The 19,826-nt window shown below is 39.2% G+C and overlaps 1 protein-coding gene across 7 annotated transcripts; it reads right to left on the bottom strand.

Annotated features, from left to right (window-relative positions):
- Positions 1-909: 909 nt before the first annotated feature.
- On the bottom strand, positions 910-19,775 carry LOC120568569. 7 transcript variants are annotated; one of them, XR_005640735.1, is made up of 5 exons: positions 19,679-19,775; positions 18,787-19,092; positions 18,476-18,705; positions 17,744-17,878; positions 17,374-17,602 (listed from the first exon to the last, which is right to left on the bottom strand). XR_005640735.1 is itself a non-coding variant. In XM_039816164.1 (5 exons), the coding sequence occupies exons 1-4, from the start codon at positions 19,725-19,727 to the stop codon at positions 17,754-17,756; spliced, it is 765 nt and encodes a 254-aa protein (XP_039672098.1). In that variant the 5' UTR covers positions 19,728-19,775; the 3' UTR covers positions 17,374-17,602; positions 17,744-17,753. The 7 variants fall into 7 exon arrangements, 5 of the variants coding, with proteins under 5 accessions (XP_039672099.1, XP_039672098.1, XP_039672096.1 ...); XR_005640734.1 differs by having other exon boundaries at positions 17,374-17,599; XM_039816164.1 differs by having other exon boundaries at positions 18,421-18,705.
- Between the last annotated feature and the right edge of the window lie 51 nt (positions 19,776-19,826).

Below are 19,826 nucleotides of genomic sequence, written 5' to 3'. Positions count from 1 at the left end.
GGGATTAAATTCAATCCATCATCAAGGAAGCAGATTTGAACATTGAAGTCATTGAAAATATGCTAAACAAGAGTAATGCAGTCTCCTTTGGCTAATTTAAATAAATAGTATCAATATATTTATGTCTTTTTAATCAACTTAGGAAGAAATAGTCTTTCAAGTTTCCACCGAGAGTAAGCTTCAGGATAATTTTCTCCATGTCATTTGAAAGGACAAAAAGATGAGGAACAAAAGAAGTAAAAAAACATCAAAATTGAGTCCACTGCATAAAAACTACAAAATACTGTAGTTTATACTGTGCTTCTTCTTCGTGGCTCACTGCACTGCAACAATAACCACTTCCTCTCTCATAGCTCTATGTTTAACACATCTTGCATTCTCAGATGACTCAGTGTGAAAAACTTAACACACCTATGGCAAATTGTACTTGTATGTTCCCTCTGAATACAGACATTGTTTGCTGAAGAAAGGGGAACCTGCACAGGCCAGTGGCCGGGATCTTTCCATGAATTCACAAAATCACCACAAATATAATATGAGTATAGTTTTAATGAATCTCAGATACTGCATTCATCCAAAGATGAACAAATATAATAACATACTGTACATATAAACATACACATATATATGGTAAAAAAAATTTTAATAACATTCAGGGTTACATCAAGGCTATTTCTTGTAAATTTGTTCTTCATATACATATAAATGTTTTTTGTTAAGGAGATTACATGCTCGTAAAATATTTTGGAACATCTCTGTACAATATTTTTTTTACAAAGTGAGCACAGTGATTATTGGGTATAATCAATGGATAATCTAGAATCATCATTATTTGCATAAAAGGTGCCCTGTGGAGTTTTTTTGGAAAGAAACAATATTTTCATGAAGTTATACTTACAAAGTATGTTGATCAGACCGATGGACAACACGGCTGTCTTCAGCAGGCACACAGAGACACCAGCAGAGACACTCTCTGGACCTGGAACACAACATTACACAAAACTCACACAACAGATCCACACTGTGACTCTGCAGGGCTACAGGACTGGACGTAACATATCAGTTAAGATATCTTTGTGTACTTTGTAGTTTAATTCCTACATTTCAAAATACATGCACAGTAGTTGTAGTTGTGCTAATTCAAACACTCACAAACTGTGCTTAATAATACACATATAGAGGCAGATGGCCCATTCTATGTCAAACACAGTAACTCATTTTATTTTTTTATTTTTTATATTATCGTCATTTAATGTTCCTTCAACCCTTGTGTTGTCTTCCCGTCGACCATGAACCTGTTGTCGTTCCGGGTCAAATTGAAAATTAACTTTTTTTGTTGCTTTTTCCTTTTTTCTATGCTTTTGTCACTTTTTAAAATGTATGAATTATTTTGACTAATAGTTGAGATCAGAGGATGCTGAGTGGATTACAGTCTGGTTTATGTCAAAGTTTAGTCAGGATACTGTTTTGAAACCGTTTACATTTTTTTTTTTAAAGTGAAATGTTTACAAACTCATCTTGCTCCAGACACTACTGCAGTATAAACTCCACTGTCTGCCTCTTGTAGATTCCTCAATTTCACAGAGTATTTCTCAGGATACTGTTTTGAAACCGTTTAAATTTTTTTTTAAAAGTGTCTGAAATGTTTACGAACTCATCTTGCCCCAAACAGATTCTTCAATTTCACAGAGTAATTCTCAAGCACCTCAATCCTTCCAGAGTAATCATCAGAGACTTTTGGTCCTCTACTAGGTATAAATCTTACTAAATTAACTGTTTTACTGAATCTCCAGATAACAGAATCTTCTTTAGGATCATCAGCTATTGTGACATTCAGAAGCACATCCTCTCCCTTCTTAACAAACACAGGAGTCTCTGGGCTCTGTAAAACAGTAGACACACCATACAATCAAAATCACACAATATATGGTTATTTGGGCATTGTATGACTGAATGCTACCCCATTCCTTCCACTGTCAGGGGTTGGATGGGGAATGAATGTTATATTATTCAACAATGAGCTCCAACTTCTATTGCTGAAAAAGTGCTACAGTTAAAAAATGGACTTTAAAAACAGAAAGTCAATCAACAGGAATATGAATAAAATACATTTCTTGCATTGTGCTTCACATGAATGCAGCAGAGAAACTGCACAGAGAAGTATGACAAGCTCCATTTTGCTAAATGTACCATATGAGGAAGTGGTAATGTATATTCTCAGAAATGTCTCTGGGCAATCCACTGTGAAGAGTTTCAACTGGAACTGTTTCTACAAAAAAAATAGTCCCATTTCATCAATTCCAACTATTATTTGAGCAACTCCAATAAAGCCAGTATATATAGAGCATGGTGTGTACAGTAGGGTGTGGCTTGTGTCATGGCTCCCATCAATCTAAGATACACCTAATCTACAGCCTCTACTCTACTACCTGCCTGTACAAGATATGAAACCAAATATGGCCTTTAACAACTCATAATCATCTTTATTAAACCACATTTTTTGGAAAGAATTGTCTAATTCAATATCTCCTTCTGCACTTTAAACACTATTAATATTCCAGGGATTAATGTTAATTCAAAAATGTTACAAATACCAATTTCCAACATATTCATATCCATCATACTCATCCTTGCTTCATCATTGTCACACTTCACCATCACATATAGAATCATTATCAGTGACTTACTACATCACTTTCCCATTCTCAGCACTCCCCTCTGGTGGTCCTCCCCATGTTCCTGTCGTCTAGACTGGAAATAAAAGGGGCTTGGACAAAATGTTTGTTGTTAATTCGACAATGTTAGTATCTCTAAAAACACATGAAGGCTCTTACTTTACACAGGAAGGAGAGCTTTTTTGATGTTTACAGTAACATTTGCAACCCACGATAACCTGATGGGCATTTATATGTAAGTATGATCAGAAGACATGTCATTTGTATCAGTCAGTTTGCTTAAAGCCACGGAGAGAAAGAAACTGCAATTCCTATTAGTTTTGAAGGAAGCAAGCAACGTTTTAAAGTCTATTCTAACTGCTTCATGTTCAATTATATTCATTGTGTAAGGGCTTTTAGAGTTATTAAAATATATCTTAAGTTAATCTTCCTAAGGAACAGGGAATGTAAAAATATCAGTATCAGGGTGTTGCAACAGAGTGGTGTAGGAGTTTTGTAAGTCCTAGAACTGAAGAACTGGCATAGCATTACTTATTGGTGTTTTTTATAGTAATAAAAGCCACCCGAGTTAAACTCAACATAAATATTGCATAACTGTTTAAAAACATGTATGTACAAAAGGTTAAAATGATATCTGTGTTCATCTTTTAACTGGATGATATGTTATAGATGAGATTGACTTTGGATGGATGTCGATGCATTTCATGTGTAGCGGCCGACGCCAGTGTTTCCATGTGTTAGCAAGGTATTGTTAGCATGCATAAAGCCTCACCTATGCTATTTTATATGGTTATTGGTAAAGTACAACAACTGTTTGTGTTTCTTTTATTGTATTTAGACATCAGAGTGACAAGTGTGTGGAGTTGTGTGCTCCCTGGTGAAGCCCGTTTTTCTGTATTCTGTGAAATATAAGTGTACATTTAAGAATCAACTGGAGTTTATTGTGAAGGTATATTTATATTGTTTTATTTTTGTTTTCTGTGTCAGTGTCCTAAGCCCACTGACGTATGTTTTGGATCATTTTGTTTTCATTATTTTTAGGTTTTGGCCTTTAGTCGAATTGAAAGTACTGCCAATATTATAGAAATAAACAAACCCTGAAGAAGTTATTGTGTCCTGTGTGGGTCTAAGTTCAGCAGGCTACATATATATTATAACTTAAGTATAGAAGGTTTTACCCTGTCTGTGAGTGTTTCCTGTCCCCTTATCACACTAACCTTACGGTCCCCTGTTAACCCTTGAAATTGGAAAACCCCACTTATATTGACTCCGACAAGTTTTTCTCTTTGTGATTCAACATTTAGTAAGCTGGGGAGGACCCAAAATAGACAACTGGGGTTTCCATTGTCTTCTCTGCTTGTTTACTTCAGTTTTGTATCTTTTTTATGTTTATTTATTTGCAAATAAATAACCTGATGTGTTATTTTAGTTAGAAAATGGTATACAGTATATTTGATAGGACTGGATATCAATACAAACAATTACAATACAACTTCCCTTAAAGTGATACAGATACCAATAGACTTCCCTTGATACCTTTTTTCCACATCATCTGAATGGAAGCATCCCGCATATCGCTTTTTCTGACGTTTGTTATCTTTTCTTTTTGACGATTTGTAACTTTTTCTGACGTTTTTGGGTGCTTTTTGGCTGAGGAACTTTTTCCTGACTTCCTTAGGACCAAATTTTAAGTGAGAAGACTATGACACATGCAATAATACAGTCAAAGATATTTGACTTTTTCGATTAAATAAAAGCATATCAATAAAGTAAACATGTCTGGCCCTTGATGTGATTCTTATTTTCCAGCGTGGCCCCGAGTGAAGTTGAGTTTGACACCCCTGCCTTAAAGGGATTGAGTACCGATACCCAGCCCTAATATGTGAGGTGCATGTGCACTTGCATCACTCAAATGTAAAACGTAGCTGCAATTAGGCAGTGTGTTATGCTTTCAAACCAGTGTAAAACATGAGTCATCCCAGCAAATGTATAACAATGACCAGAGGTGGAAAGTAACGAAATACATTTACTCGCGTTACTGTATTGAGTAGTTTTTAAAATCGCTAATTTAAAATACACTTGATTACGTTTTGAGTGAAGTATTGTATTTCGCTACATTACAAATCCCATCCGTTCTCTACATTCCTGCAGCCCACTCGCAGGGTGCAGCCTGGTTAATGATGACCCCGGACGGTGACACCTTGCCAAAAAAAAACGTCCTATGGCGCGTCCTATGTACACTTCAGTCATTGGGGCTTGTTGGAGGATGCCACAGCGAGCAAAAACAAGCTGTTTTAAACGGGTAATAGAAAGCACAAAACGGCACTGAAAAGGCAACAATTTAAAAAGGAAAGCTCTAGAAAGTGATGTGGCCAGATTAACTTTTTTTTTTTTTGGCGAAACACCAAATGAAGACGATGAGACGGGTAAGCTAAGTTAGTTAGGAGAAGTGCAGGATGCTAGTGGTCTTTGCAAAACAATACAACGTTGCCTGCAAACCAGCGTTTATGTTTATGAATCAAACTTTTTCTTGTAGCTCCGCAGCAGCAGCTGCTAGTCCAGTTTGCTGCTAACAGTGACAATGAAGAGCCAGTAACGTTACCAAGCACCAGCTATATGAGCCCAGAACTCCAGTTTGGGCAGGTAGGGTCGCTCATTGACTGAATAGTATAAGAATTAATAAGAGTGTGGTGTAGACCTGCTCTATTTGAAAAATGCCCTGGGATAATTAATGATGCCAGATGATATGGCACTACCATTATGAAACTGACTTGACTTGATCAGAAAGCTTTGTAAAAAGGAGAGATTTGTGCTGAGAATTATGACAATTTATAAAATGTGATTTAGTGTCAGAAGCAGAGCCAGTAGTGTGCATTAGGGATAGCTGCTGTCAGTGTGGATGGCACATCTACTGTAAGATGTTGTATCACAGTGTGTGAACAAGCAAACATGATCAGATTAGTAACAATATAATCACTTTTTATGCCCAAATATTACTTGTGACTCATTATGCCTTTATCCTCGAAATTATGATAGTAAATATACAAAGCCCACTACTAAAAGGGAAGAGATAGTTATATGAAATATTATTCAAAGGAAAAAATAGATTATGGTGTCATTAGAAAGTGCAATACAATGTATCTTGTTCTTTATTTAATTTCATGTTTTGGATATCTGTGATTACTTATTTGCACAGAAAATAGATTCTGATATTGTTGAACAACACTGGGTTGTTCTTAAGATGTTAACTTTTCTAACAAATCTACATTGTGAAGCAACACTTGGAAATAGTGATATTTTACAAAATCCACTGAATCACATGGCTGTAGAGAACAGGGTGCTATTGCAGACTTATGTATTAAGGTTTTGATTACATTTTTCATGAAGTAAAGTGGGCCGGTCTAAGGCATGAAACTCCAGGGCTGAAAATGAGTCCCACTCCGGCCCTGATCTAGGCTGCCTACCAGGCACCAAGTCTTTCTGTAAGAGATTGAGATGGAGGTGGATCAGTTGAGCGACGACGGTTCAGAGACTGTTTCAGTCCTATTTTCGCTGCATGGGAGAGATCCCCCACCCCGTTTTACAGTTTTTTTTAATCTAAGTAACTTTTACTTAAAGGTCCCATGGCATGAAAATTTCACTTTATGAGGTTTTTTAACATTAATATGCATTCCCCCAGCCTGCCTATGGTCCCCCAGTGGCTAGAAATGGTGATAGGTGTAAACCGAGCCCTGGGTATCCTGCTCTACCTTTGAGAAAATGAAAGCTCAGATGGGCCGATCTGGAATCTTGCTCCTTATGAGCTCATAAGGAAAGCTCATTGTGGGACTGACTCTAGTGGCTGTAATTCTGCACCAAGGCTGAATTTCGGGAAAGAGACTTCAGATACAGTATTAGGGGACCACTAAGGTCTAAATAAAGCATCCATAGGAGCACCATGTCATGGGACCTTTAAAGTACATTTTAAATGAACTACTTATTAGTTTTACTTGAGTCATTTTACAGTTAGGTAATTTCACTTGTACTTGAGTAATATTTCATCAAAGTATTGGTACTTTTACTTGAGTACAATATTTTTCCAGCTCTGACAATGACAAACTTGAAGTTGACTATAAAAAAGGTAAAGGTACTTTATTGTCACATATACATAGCGAAATTCAATTCAATTCAATTCAATTCAATTTTATTTATAGTATCAAATCATAACATAAGTTATCTCGAGACACTTTACAGATAGAGTAGGTCTAGACCACACTCTATAATTTACAAAGCCCCAACAATTCCAACAATTCCAGTAATTCCCTCAAGAGCAAGCAGTGCGACAGTGGCGAGGAAAAACTCCCTCTTGGGAAGAAACCTCGGACAGACCCAGGCTCTTTGGGTAGTTCGCGCCGGCGTTGGTGGCGGTGTGGGCAGGCGGTTGAGCGGTGGCGATAGTAATCAGCATTAATAATGGAACAGTGACTGGATGTAGCGGAAAGCTGCAGGGTTCAGCAGGACGCGCGCATGACATTGCAGGGCATCGCTGAGCTCAGCAGGGAGTGCAGCAGGACCGCCCGACAGCTGCAACCAGGGTCTTGGTGCCAACGCGTTTTCCAAGGAAATACGCTGGGGGAAAAAAGCATAAGGACTCCGGGGAGTAAACTCCCCAGAAGCTAGGATTAGTAACAAGCATTTCTGGGACGGGCTGCACACAAATAGTAATAGTAATAGTAACAGTAATAGAAACAGTAATAGAAAGGGAGAGGAGAGAGCAGCTCAGTGTGTCAAAGGAAGGAAGTCCCCGGCAGTCTAGGACTATAGCAGCGTAAGTATAACAGGTAACTAAGAGAGACAGGTCATAAGGAGAGGTAGCTTTTTCGGGCTTAGAACTCTCCCCCTGCCGGATCTGGCTTGGCTGGCCTGCCTCCCTCTACTTTGTTATGTATTATTAATCTAACAATTATGAAGAGAAGCAGTTGGGCCAGTTAGGTGAACACTGCAACTCCTCACTCCCTAACTATAAGCTTTATCAAATAGGAGAGTTTTAAGTTCATTCTTGAATGAGGTGACAGTTTCTGCCCCCCGAACCCAGATCGGGAGCTGGTTCCATAGGAGAGGAGCCTGATAACTGAAGGCTCTAGCTCCCATTCTACTTTTAGAGACTCTAGGTACCACCAGTAACTCTGCATTCTGGGAGCGCAGTGTTCTAGTGGGACAATAGGGTATTAGGAGCTCTTCTAGATATGATGGTGCTAGACCATTTAGAGCTTTGTAGGTCAAGAGAAGGACTTTAAACTCAATCCTGGATTCAACAGGAAGCCAATGCAGAGAAGCTAATACAGGAGAAATATGATCTCTTTTCTTAGTTCTTGTGAGAACACGCGCTGCAGCATTCTGGCAGAGCAGCGGAGAGTCTTAAGAGACTTATTTGAGCAACCTGACAGTAGGGAATTACAATAGTCCAGCCTGGAAGTAACAAATGCATGGATTTTTTCAGCGTCGTTTTGAGACAGGATATTCCTAATTTTGGCTGGCAATGTTACGAAGATGAAAAAAGGCTGTTCTTGAGGTTTGTTTTAGATTGGCATTAAAGGATATATCCTGATCAAAGATAACTCCTAAATTTCTAACAGTGGTGCTGGAGGCCAGGGCAACACCATCCAGAGTAGCTATATCTCTAGATAATGAAGTTCGGAGGTGTTTAGGGCCCAGCACAATAACTTCAGTTTTGTTAGGGTTTAACATCAGAAAATTATAGGTCATCCAGGATTTTAATTCATTCTCTGCATTTAACCCATCCCTCAAGGGAGCAGTGGGCAGCCAATCACAGCACCCGGGGACCAACTCCAGATCTGAGCCAATGCCTCGATCAAGGGCACTGACTGGAGAACCTAGTACATGTTTTTGATGGTGGGGGAAACCAGAGCACCCGGAGGAAACCCACGCAAACATGGGGAGAACATGCAAACTCCACACAGAAAGGCCCGGAACGACCTGGATTCGAACCCAGAACCTTTTTGCTGTGAGGCCACAGTGCTAACCATTGGGCAACCATGCTGCTGGACTATTGTCCATAGTCTTCCATATTTCCTTTCTGCATCATCTGGGCATAGATATCTTTCAAAAGTTAAAACAGTCTAAGAAGACAGTCTCCAGAGTGGTTTTGATGATGTTTGATTCATTTGCTATTGACATTGCACTTGGCTGTCTCCTGCGTGTTGCTCTCTAGGACACGCTCCCTTCTCAACCATTTCATCTGTTCACACATTGCTGATGCGAACGCTGAGAGGAGTGTCTCTGACGCGGCCACGTTCCTCCCCTCTCTCCCTGTAGCTCTGCTCCAGACGGATCTTCTCTGGATTCGACCCCTCAGACACAGCACCCCGTTGCTCTGGTACCCATGCTGGGGGCTGGATGGCCAAACTAAAGAAGATACCTCAATGTACCTCAATATGAGGACCACAATGGAAATAAGTTTGTAACTTTCTTGTGTTATCCTCGACAGTTCTGATAAATGTACAATGTCACTGTGTTGGCATTTTTGTTATGCATTTATTTCTGTTACTGTCTAATAAATCAATCAATCAATCATAAACCTCAGGGAGATGATAGACTACATGCCACTTTAACATTTCAAACCATTACGCCCTTTTTTCCACTCATGCATCAAAGTCTGTGAGGTTTTATAGCTGAGCCTAGGTTACTGGAAACAGCTACCAGACCTATCTAGCATGGGCTTGGTCTTGACCACTTTGTCGAAGAAGGCAAAGTCCACTACGTATTTTCCCTGATGGGGAAAGGGAGACTACAGGTGGAAACTCATAACCCCAGAGAATCTGGCCTCCACCTGGGGGAAGTACATGAGATGGGTGGAGATGGCACATTACATAGGGGTGTGAAAATAAGTGGAAGAGGATGAAAAGGAAAATGGGAGAGGAAATAAGAATTAATAAAAAAATACAAAACTTTAAAGTGTTTTCCCTAGTTTTCTGACATGACTTGCACGTATTTGGCGGGGATTTTAGCCCCCTCAAATTTTTTTTAGGTTTTTCAATTAAAAAATTACAATTTCACATCAATTTGGACCGTTTTTATTACCATATCTGTGTCTAAAATGTTGGAAAAGCTCGAGCAGATAAATAACTTAAAAAGCTTGAAGACAAAACTCTGGGGATCAACTACAATCATTAGATCTGAGAAAAATCATTTAGTTAGTGTAGGATTCACGTAGGGTACAGATTTGATCATTGCCAAATTATCAAATATGTTTTATCAATATTAATAAAGTTATGAATATGGTTATTAATAACTTTATTAAATCGACAAACAATCAAAACGGGGCACCACCCTGCAAGTCAGGGACCAATAATCAAACTGTGGAACAGTCTCATTTCTGTAAAAATCCTTTAAAAGGAATTAGAGGAAGGGGTGAATTTGAGCGCTACCCGTTCGACCAGCAATTATCACAACAAATACACAAATAATCACCAGCAACTGCTAATTAAGTATAATCAAATTTATTAACGTCACAATTATCAGTAGCCAATCAATAATCCTTCAAAAATAAAACGTATATACATTTTACAATATCACAACCAAACAAAGCAAAAACAAAAGCAGCATGTCTTGTGGACACGTCTGTGTCTGTGTGTGTGTGTGTGTGTGTGCGTGTGTGTGAGTGTGTGTGAGAGAGAGTGAGTGAAAGAGGAGGGGGCGGTGTCGAGATGTAGTTCTAATACAAAAACAACTCCAAAAATGGCTACTCCTGTGAGCAGCACATAACTATTCAGCCTCAAGAGGGTGGTAGTGGTGCTGGGTGCCCAGAGAGGGCTGAAGAAGCCGAGGTGGGGGTTGCTAGGCAACGCGCACGTTTATACCATATGCTAGGTTACCTATTAGCTCTATACAGACTCCACGTGGTTAAAGTAGCAGCGTTAGCTCGGGAGCTACATGGCTAGCTTATATGTCCGTGTGTGTGTTAGTAAAAGGAACAGAATAAAGAGGAAAAGAAAAGAAACACTCTGATCTTAGTTATCGATGATGGCCAGCTCCCTCAGCCACCCAGGTCTGGACCCCAAATGTAGTTAAGACAGACTGAGACTTTTGATTTACCGAGGGAAACGGCCACTATAACCACTCTAGTGGCTAACAGCTGATTCACCGCGATTATCTCGCGGACAGTAACTAACTCCGTGAAAGGAGTGGTTTAGCAGGTAGCGCTTATGGTTTTAACCCAGCTACTTAACACAACAAAATCAAACGGTATAGTGATCAGTTATACATTCACAGCAACAGATTAGTAACCAGATATGGCCAATACATGATTACAATCAGATCACATTAATGGCACAAGCGGTAGCGAACCCTTTGCTCATTAATAACAAACCAAAACGCACTAGTTCTAACATCTGCCCAGAACTGTGTTTGTCAGTTAATCTCCTGCCAGAGTTTAACGATCCGTTTCGTCCAGAGCAGTGGATGATACGTGATCCAGGTCGACAAGCAAGAAACAGAACGCCGTCCTTTTCTTGAATCCAGGCTGATTAAACCCGCTGCAGATAAAGGGAATACCCGGCCAGTATTTCCTCGGATCCCCTTTGTATATCAGACCGATATAAAATTGTCCCAGCTCAACTCGACCAGCGAGGTGATGCTGGCTAGCTAGTCCGGACTAGTGCTTTCTGTCAGCAACCGGGGGTTACCGTGAAAGCGAAGAAACACAAACGTGGACAGCTTTTATCCTTCCCCCGCCTCCTAGTGGCGGGGTGGTGCATTCAAAGGCCCGACGGCCAATGGGAAAGCTGCAACTTTGTCACAGGTGTGAAGCAGTTCTTTGTCTCACCACCAGTCTGCCTTGCCTAGCATGTGGTGAAGGTAGAATCTCCATCTTGGCGACTCTGCCTGTATGAGTTTGGTGAAACTGGCTTTGGGATTCACATGTAGGCCAAGATCCTTTGTCTTGCCTTGTGTCTCTGCAGTCAGCTCAGTCTGAGCCAAATCACTGTTTAACCAGCTTCTTGGTCCCCAACATTAGTTTTGATGCTCACATTGACACAATCATTCGGCTTAGGTGATGCCCAAAACGTCTTGGGTGCCGCCCCTAAGCGTTACAATGGTAGGAAAAAACCCTGCTTAAAGGTACACTTGAGTTTTTGACCTAGTAGTGCTACAGTCTCGGTTGACACTTTTAGAAAGCATCTGAAAACATACTTGTTTCAACTGGCTTTTGTCTAATGTTTGTGATTTTGGGTTTTATTCTTTTAATCCTCATTCAAACTGCATTTGTTGTTGCTTGTTTATATTTTTGTTTTGTATTTTTATGTATGTTAATCAAATGTCTTTTGTGTGAAGCACTTTGTGACTCTGTCTGTGAAAGGTGCTATATCAAATAAATTACTTACTTACAAATTACTTACTTATAGAGTAATGTTGTGAGCGGGTCCCAATATTTTTGTATCTTGTGATGCTCATGATGCACAGGTAGATGATACAAATGGTCTGGTCAACTGTTTGTGGGGGTAATGCACCAAGAAATATGGCAATGCACCATTAAAAGGAGAAAGAAGAAGTGTGGTGGCTGCCAAGCAGATATAATGAACAGGTGAAGGAAACAAATAGCCAGAAAGGGTAAGGAAACAAGAAAATGAAAGTCGGTACTGAAGGGAGAAAAAGTACGTAAAGATGCAGGAAAGAATAGAAAAACTGAAGTTGACACACTTGCATAATAATTTCAGAAATAACATATGGTCACAGATGGAAAGTCCTCTTAATTTGCAGCAAAGAAGACTCAAACTAAATTACACTTTGTCAGGCAAGTGGTTCACACCATCTGAGCTCAGCTCACCAACCCCTACAAAGAGGAAATGTATTGGGAATATGCACGATATCATCTTGTCACATGATTTATCACTGATGAACTCCTACGTCAGATTTTATTACTGAAAATCTTGCAGGAAGCAGTATGTAACACAGCCAACCAGACACATATTGAGCTTAAAAAAACAAATATCACAAATTATTCTGTTCCTTATTTAGTTTGCTATTATTTAGGAGCTGATTCCCCGGAGTCCTTATGTATTCTCGCCTCGCAGTTTTCCTTGGATTGGGGTGGCACCTGAACCATGGTTGCAGCTGCTGCCGTGGTCCGGCTCGGTGCCCTGCTACGCCCTTCAATGCCCTGAACTGGTACTACTATTATTTTGTAGTCATCACCACTGTTGTGTTCTACACAATGAAATATAATTAAAGCAGTAAGAATAGACTTTAAAACAGATGCTTCCTTCCTACAAAACTAATAGGAATTGCAGTTTCTTTCGCTCCGTGGCTTTTAGCAAACTGGCTGATACAAATGACATCATGTCTTCTGATCATACATAAATATAAATGCCCATCAGGTTATTATGGGTTATAAATGTTACTTTAAATATCAAAGAAGCTCTCCTTCCTGCATGTCCATGTGTTTTTAGAGTTACTAACATTGTTGAATTAACAACAAACATTTTGTCCAAGCCCGTTTTATTTCCAGTCTAGACGACAGGAACATGGGGAGGACCACCAGAGGGGAGTGCTGAGAATGTGAAAGTGATGTAGTAAGTCACTGATAATGATTCTATATGTGATGGTGAAGTGCGACAATGATGAAGCAAGGATGAGTATGATGGATATGAATATGTTGGAAATTGCATGTATTTGTAACATTTTCTGAATTAACATTAGGCTCTGGAATGTTAATAGTGTTTAAAGTGCAGATGGAGAGATCAAATTAGACAACTCTCTTTAAAAAATGTTTTAATAAAGATGATTATGAGTTATTAAAGGCCATATTTGGTTTAATGTCTTGTACAGGCAGGTATTAGAGTATAGGATGTAGAGTAGATTAGATTGATGGGAGCTAAGGCTAAGCCACATCGTGCAGTACAGTACACACCATGCTAGAAACAGTTCCTGTTGAAACACTTCCCAGTGGATTGGCCAGAAACATTCCTCAGTTCATAAATACCACTTCCTCATATTGCACATTCTGCAAAATGGAGCTTGTCGTACTTCTCTGTGCCGTTTCTCTGCTGTATTCATGTGAAGCACAAGTTAAGAACTTTATTTTATTTATATTCCCTGTGGTTGATTGACTTAGTAGGTTTTAAAAGTCAAAGTTGTAAAAGTTGCTGTAGCACTATTTCAGCAGTATAGAAGTTAGGTAAGAAATGTTTTATTGGAACTAATTTTTGAATTATTTAGTATTGAGACATGTATACAAATCTAGGTAGAATTATCTGTAATATTCTAATTGTCAATTATTTCAAAAGTAATCCTAATAACATGTAAAACTAAAACTTTAATTGATATATATTCAGATAAACAGTTATGGCAGTTATTACCCCATTATTTACCCATGGGTCCCAAAATTATCGTACAATACAGTGATACATTTAACTAAAATGTGTTCATTCTTGTACAAGGCCCTAATCTCTATGCTGAGACAGAATGATCATTCTCTCAAACAGTTATCAGCCAGTCAACAATTTTATTACTGTATTTCAATTGTATCTGCATTCTGATTTAGATGTGGATCCAGACACAGATTTAGATATACTGTAAACACTTTGTGTTATTTAAGTAACACATCTATAGGATTGTGTGTCTTTGGTGGAGGTACGCACTCTTTAAGTCTGTTGTAGTTATTTTTTTTAATTTCTGCTTTACATTATAATACATATTCAAATTTGGAACTTTCAAAAACAAATCTCTGGAGGTGGTTTGAGATGCATTACCAAATCTTGAAAACATGTCTGTCTTTTCAAGATGTATGTGCAAACTTTACTCCTCCCATAGTGTAACAACCTCACTCTGTGGTTATAGCCACTGACTGTCTAATAGTCTGTCTGTTTCCTCTGTACAAGCTGGGGAACAATAATGTGGGTAAGAGGGGAGAGAAAAAGAGGACAAGGTGAACAAAAAGTTCCCTAATTTTGGGAAAGAGGCAGAAGGGTAAGACTTTTTCACGTTGCAAAAAATCAAAATCAGGACTTTGAGTAACATCTTACTCTCAGTGGGCTTAGTTTAGCCAAGTCTTCTATACTGAGGCAAGCTGAGTCAAGAGACATATCTGATACAAAGCATTCTTAGAGACATTTGCTAACACTGAAGTTAATTCATAATGTTGAACTTATGATCCAATATGTAAGAAATATAGTAGTAACCCAGTAACATTTAGTATTGACCAAAGAACAATATACTGTGTGTGATTTTGATTGTATGGTGTGTCTACTGGTTTACATAGCCCAGTGCTGTGACTCCTGTGTTTGTGCAGAAGGGAGAGGATGTGCTTCTGAATGTCACCACAGCTGATGACCCTAAAGAAGATTATGTTATCTGGAGATTCAATAAAACAGTTAATTTTGTACGATTTATACCTAGTAGAGGACCAAAAGTCTCTGATGATTACTCTGGAAGGATTGAGTTGCTTGAGAACTACTCTGTGAAATTGAAGAATCTACAAGAGGCAGACTGTGGAGTTTATACTGCAGTAGTGTTTGGGGATAAAGAAAAACAAATAACTGGATACAAGGTCACAGTCCAAGGTGAGTTTATTAACAATCAGACACTGATGGAGAGTTTCTGCTGCCATGTTTCTAAAACCTCTCCACATGCCTCTCCCCCCTCAGATCCAGTGTCTGTATGCTCAGGTGGATAAACCTGCCAGGTCCTTAAAGAAGTAATCAGCATGGTGTTCTACATTCTACTACACCGGCATAAATTCACAGTTTTTATTTAAGTATTGTCCAAGATTTTGATGTTTAAGTTTATGTGACCTGCTCTGGTATGGAAAGATGGCTTATTGGAGTGTACTTATTGTGAACACTTTACAATAAGGTACACAAAAATGTAGGTAGCTACTGAGGAATGAATGAGGAATGAATGGTTAGTTAATGTGTAGTTACTGATTAAGTGTTATGTTTGGTTAATATTCATGTGTGTGTGTGTGTGCGTGCGTGCATGCATTGTTACGAAAGTGCTAAAATAACTGTAATAAAAACTCATCTAAGTGAATGGAGCGATTGTTATAAAATGTATATATTCTTGTGTGTCTCAATAAACCTTAAGAACATTGTGAACTAAACCCTGCTTCGTGTCACTTTGTTTTCCAAGCTCGTAACTGCTTTCAGAATCAACTCCCAGAGGTCAAGCCAGTAAACGATAGGATACCAACCACAACTCTGCAAAGTCTGTAGCTGTTCTGAACATATGGATCAACAGCAGTGTAGATTATGCTGGAACAAGCTTCAAACCTTTCAAGCTTCTTAAGCTCAAAAGACAGATTTTTTAAGTATTCCTTCAAGTTCAGTTCATGATTGTTTTTAATTGAGCCATGTCAGGTCATATTTTGTTTTACATTCAATATATAAAGTGTGTTTCCTATAATAATACAGTAGCACTGATGGATTCCTTGTTGAAAAACTCACAATATACCAGAGGGGGAAAAGGTCAATGACCATCATCTTTCCATTAATTCACAAAAAATACAAAACCTATAGGATGAGTATAGCTTGAATAAGTCTGCATGTAGTAGAAACTGTTAACCCTCCTGTTATCCTTGGGGTCAATTTGACCCCTTTCAATGTTTAACATCTCTAAAAAAGTGCTTGATATAATTTTTTTGCTTCATATTGAATGACTTTTCCTAATTTAATGGGGACAACTGGGTAAACATAAAATTAACATGATCATATATTTTCAATGTCCTGTATGCATTTTGTACGCATCGGTGTTCCTTGGGGTCAATTTGACTCCAGGCTGTTTTAGCTGTATAAAACAGAAAATATGAACATTTTACACAAATTTGCTGAGATTGTTTTGGCTGATATTGAGGTCACTTTCACATGCAGGTTGTTGCAATTTCACAATCTTCAATTCCCCTCCCCTCCCCCCACCCCACACACGCACCCACGCACCCATCCTCTGTGAGGGAAGGAAAATACTGTTCCCGTACTCTGAGGGAGGGAAAATGTTGTTCCCGCACTCTGAGGGAGGGAAAATATGGTTCTCGCAGGGATGGTTTGCATCACATGATACACAGGGGAGGGGCAAACATATAAAAACTCATACGCAGGCACCGCGGCCTTCTAAACCATTTCTCTTGGTGCTCGATGTGCTTTCTCTGTACACTCACTTTCATTTGAAAATGGCTTTTCTGTTTTCTGTCAGTGAAGTTTTGTCACAGCTCTTTCACCGAAAGTGACATAGAGGAGAATGTGTCCAAGACTGAGGATAATGTTGAAGAGGACCCTGATTATGAGGCATCCTCCTCTGAAGAAAATGAGACTCTTGGGGTTGACCCTTCTGTTGTCTCTCAACCACCAGCAGACACGTTACCTTCCAAAAATGGAAAATTATTATGGTCCCTCTCCCCACTTGAACGACAGGGTAGACTTAGTGCTGCTAATGTGATAAAAATGATTCCAGGCCCCACCAGATATGCTGTCAGCCATGTCCAAGATATTTTCATGACACCATCAGTTGAAAAAGATATACTTGAGATGACAAATTCAGAGGGAAGTCGTGTGGATGTGACAGACCTCCATGCCTACATTGGGTTGCTCATTTTGGCAGGAGTATACAAGTCAAAAAGTGAAGCAACAGCAAGCCTTTGGAATGCGGACAATGGAATATTTACAAAGTAAGCAGAGTGATTATTGGGTATAATCAATGAATAATTAAGAATAATCAGCATTTTTATTAAAGGTGAGAAGTTTTCTTGGAAAGAAACAATATTTACATGATGTTATATTCTCCAAATTGCATTGTTAAAACCGTTGAAGCTTTACAAATGTGTTAGGATTCATATTTTCCCAGATTTTGTACACATATTAAAATCTATGTTTTCTGGCTTGCAGACTTCTACCTCCTCTCCTTTGTTGGTTCATTTCCTGGTGTGTGACTGCCACCTGCTGTCAATCAGTGGAACAGCATGACATCAGTGGGAGGAATGTGTAGCAGGGCTCGTGCATGCACAATACAAAGAAAACATTGACTCAAGCATAAAAACTGATCGCTGGTGCTATTAGTGGTCCAAAAGCTGCACACTGTACCTTCAAGTTTTTATTTGCGCTTCTTGAGCTTCTCCATGAGGTGAACAGTGATGACAGCAGCCACCATGATGATCAGACCGACGGACAACACGGCTGTCTTCAGCAGGCACACAGAGAGACCAGCAGGGTCACTCTCTGGAATCAGAAACAGGTTTATTGTCAAGTAAGTAACACTTACAGGGAATTTGCCTTGGTGGTTGGTGCATACATAAACAACTGAACATTAATATGAAATAAACAATAAATACAGAAAAAAGAAAAAAAGAGGCTGAATGGGTTGAATGGAGAATGTGCAAAATATATAGTATGTGCAATGGGCAGATGTATAGACAAGGATGAAGGTTAGAGCAAAGTGTAGTGACTAGGGATGGCATGAGGCCATCCCCTCATGCCAGAGGGGAGGGGTTCAAACAGTTAGTGTCCAGGGAGATAGGGATCGGCTACAATCCTTCCTGCCTTCCTCAGCGTGCTGGAGGTGTACAGGTTCTGAAAAAACTAGTTTAGTTTGTATTTCACCCTTGCAGCCTGACAAGGTGGTTTGGTCGTGTTCCGAACTTATTAATTTCGACATATACAAGTTTTCTTTAAAAATAAATGTTTGTATGCTCTGTATGTAAGTCCTAACTCCAAATTGTGCATTATTATCAGCTGTTTATAGTTTTGTCTTTCAGTCTTACCAGCATGTCGGGGGCAGAAATGTTTAATTATTTTCATGTCCTTGGTCCAGCTGACCTGGTTGCTATGGTTACAGATGATGGAGCCATTGGACAGGTAGACATGGAGATCAGCAGCAGAGGGTGTGACCTGTGGTCTCTCTCCTCCCTCCTGACTGCAGGTGTGGGTGTCACATCTAAAGGTGCTGTTAATGTGAGAGTCCTGTGCTCTGCAGCTCACTGTCAGGTTACACCAGTCTGGTCTGTTAGACACAGAGTCCACTGACAGTTTAACTGGAGACACTGGATCTGAGGGGGAGGCAGGTAGAGAGGTTTTAGAAACATGGCAGCAGAAACTCTCCATCAGTGTCTGATTGTTAATAAACTCACCTTGAACTGTAATCTTGTATCCAGTTATTTGTTTATCTGTATCCCCAGACACTACTGCAGTATAAACTCCACTGTCTGCCTCTGTTAGATTCTTCAGTTTCACAGAGTAGTTCTCAAGCAACTCAATCCTTCCAGAGTAATCATCAGAGACTTTTGCTCCGAGGTTCCCAGGTAGAAATCGTACTAAATTAACTGTTTTATTGAATCTCCAGGTAACAATATCTTCTTTAGGATCATCAGCTATTGTGACATTCAGAAGCACATCCTCTCTCTTCTGCACAAACACAGGAGTCACAGCACTGGGCTCTGTAAAACAGTAGACACACCATACGATCAAAATACCACATATTATAAAGTCATTCAGTCAATAGTGACTGTTACTCCATTTATATACTTCATGTATGACATACTGTATTGGATCATCATTATCATCAAAAATATATGTTGTGAACATACGTGTAATAAAACAAATACTTCACCATTCTATTCCAAATGACTACAACTACGACCACTAATAATATTAACTTTTGACACAGGTGGCCCAGGATAGAGAGGAAACTAAACCCAATCCCTAACCTTTAAATGTTTTAAATCTTAAACTGGTAACTGATTTTTTTTTTCTACACAAAGAATCAGGAAATATTTATTTGAATGAAATCACTTTACATAAATTCTTAGAAATCAGTCCCTCTACTTAGATATGTGACCATTTAGTTAATTTGTTTGGTTATACAAACAAAGGAAAGCTAATTCAATTACTCTCCTGACGTGTGTATCGGTAATCATAAGATGAAATCTGAAGCAACCTTGTGGTGCTCAGTCCATAAAGAAGCCTGCCGTATCATTGCTGTATCTGTTAATCAGATGTTATTAGACAGTGTTCTGATCCTACCTTGTGCCTCTATGCAGACCAGCAGTCCCAGTATCACAAAGATAGACATGACAGAGTCCAGTCCAGTTGTCCTGCCTGACTGCACGACACAACGGTGTGGGGGTTGTGTTTTGTTCTAACAGACACACTACAGGGTTAAACCTTTGTC

Source organism: Perca fluviatilis, chromosome 11 (genome assembly GCF_010015445.1).
Source record: "Perca fluviatilis chromosome 11, GENO_Pfluv_1.0, whole genome shotgun sequence".
NCBI lineage: Eukaryota > Metazoa > Chordata > Actinopteri > Perciformes > Percidae > Perca > Perca fluviatilis.
Note: the sequence above shows the minus strand (reverse complement) of the source record. Positions and strands in the feature narration are given on the sequence as shown.

Bases quoted from the DNA above. Each gene is read 5' to 3' on its own strand.
- LOC120568569 (XM_039816161.1), bottom strand. From the start codon at position 19,727: ATGTCTATCTTTGTGATACTGGGACTGCTGGTCTGCATAGAGGCACAA. The intron at 18,706-18,786 runs GTGAGTTTATTA...CCTCCCCCTCAG, and splicing joins ATACAAGATTACAGTTCAAG to ATCCAGTGTCTCCAGTTAAA. The intron at 17,879-18,420 runs GTAAGACTGAAA...TTCTGATTCCAG, and splicing joins TTTCTGCCCCCGACATGCTG to AGAGTGACCCTGCTGGTCTC.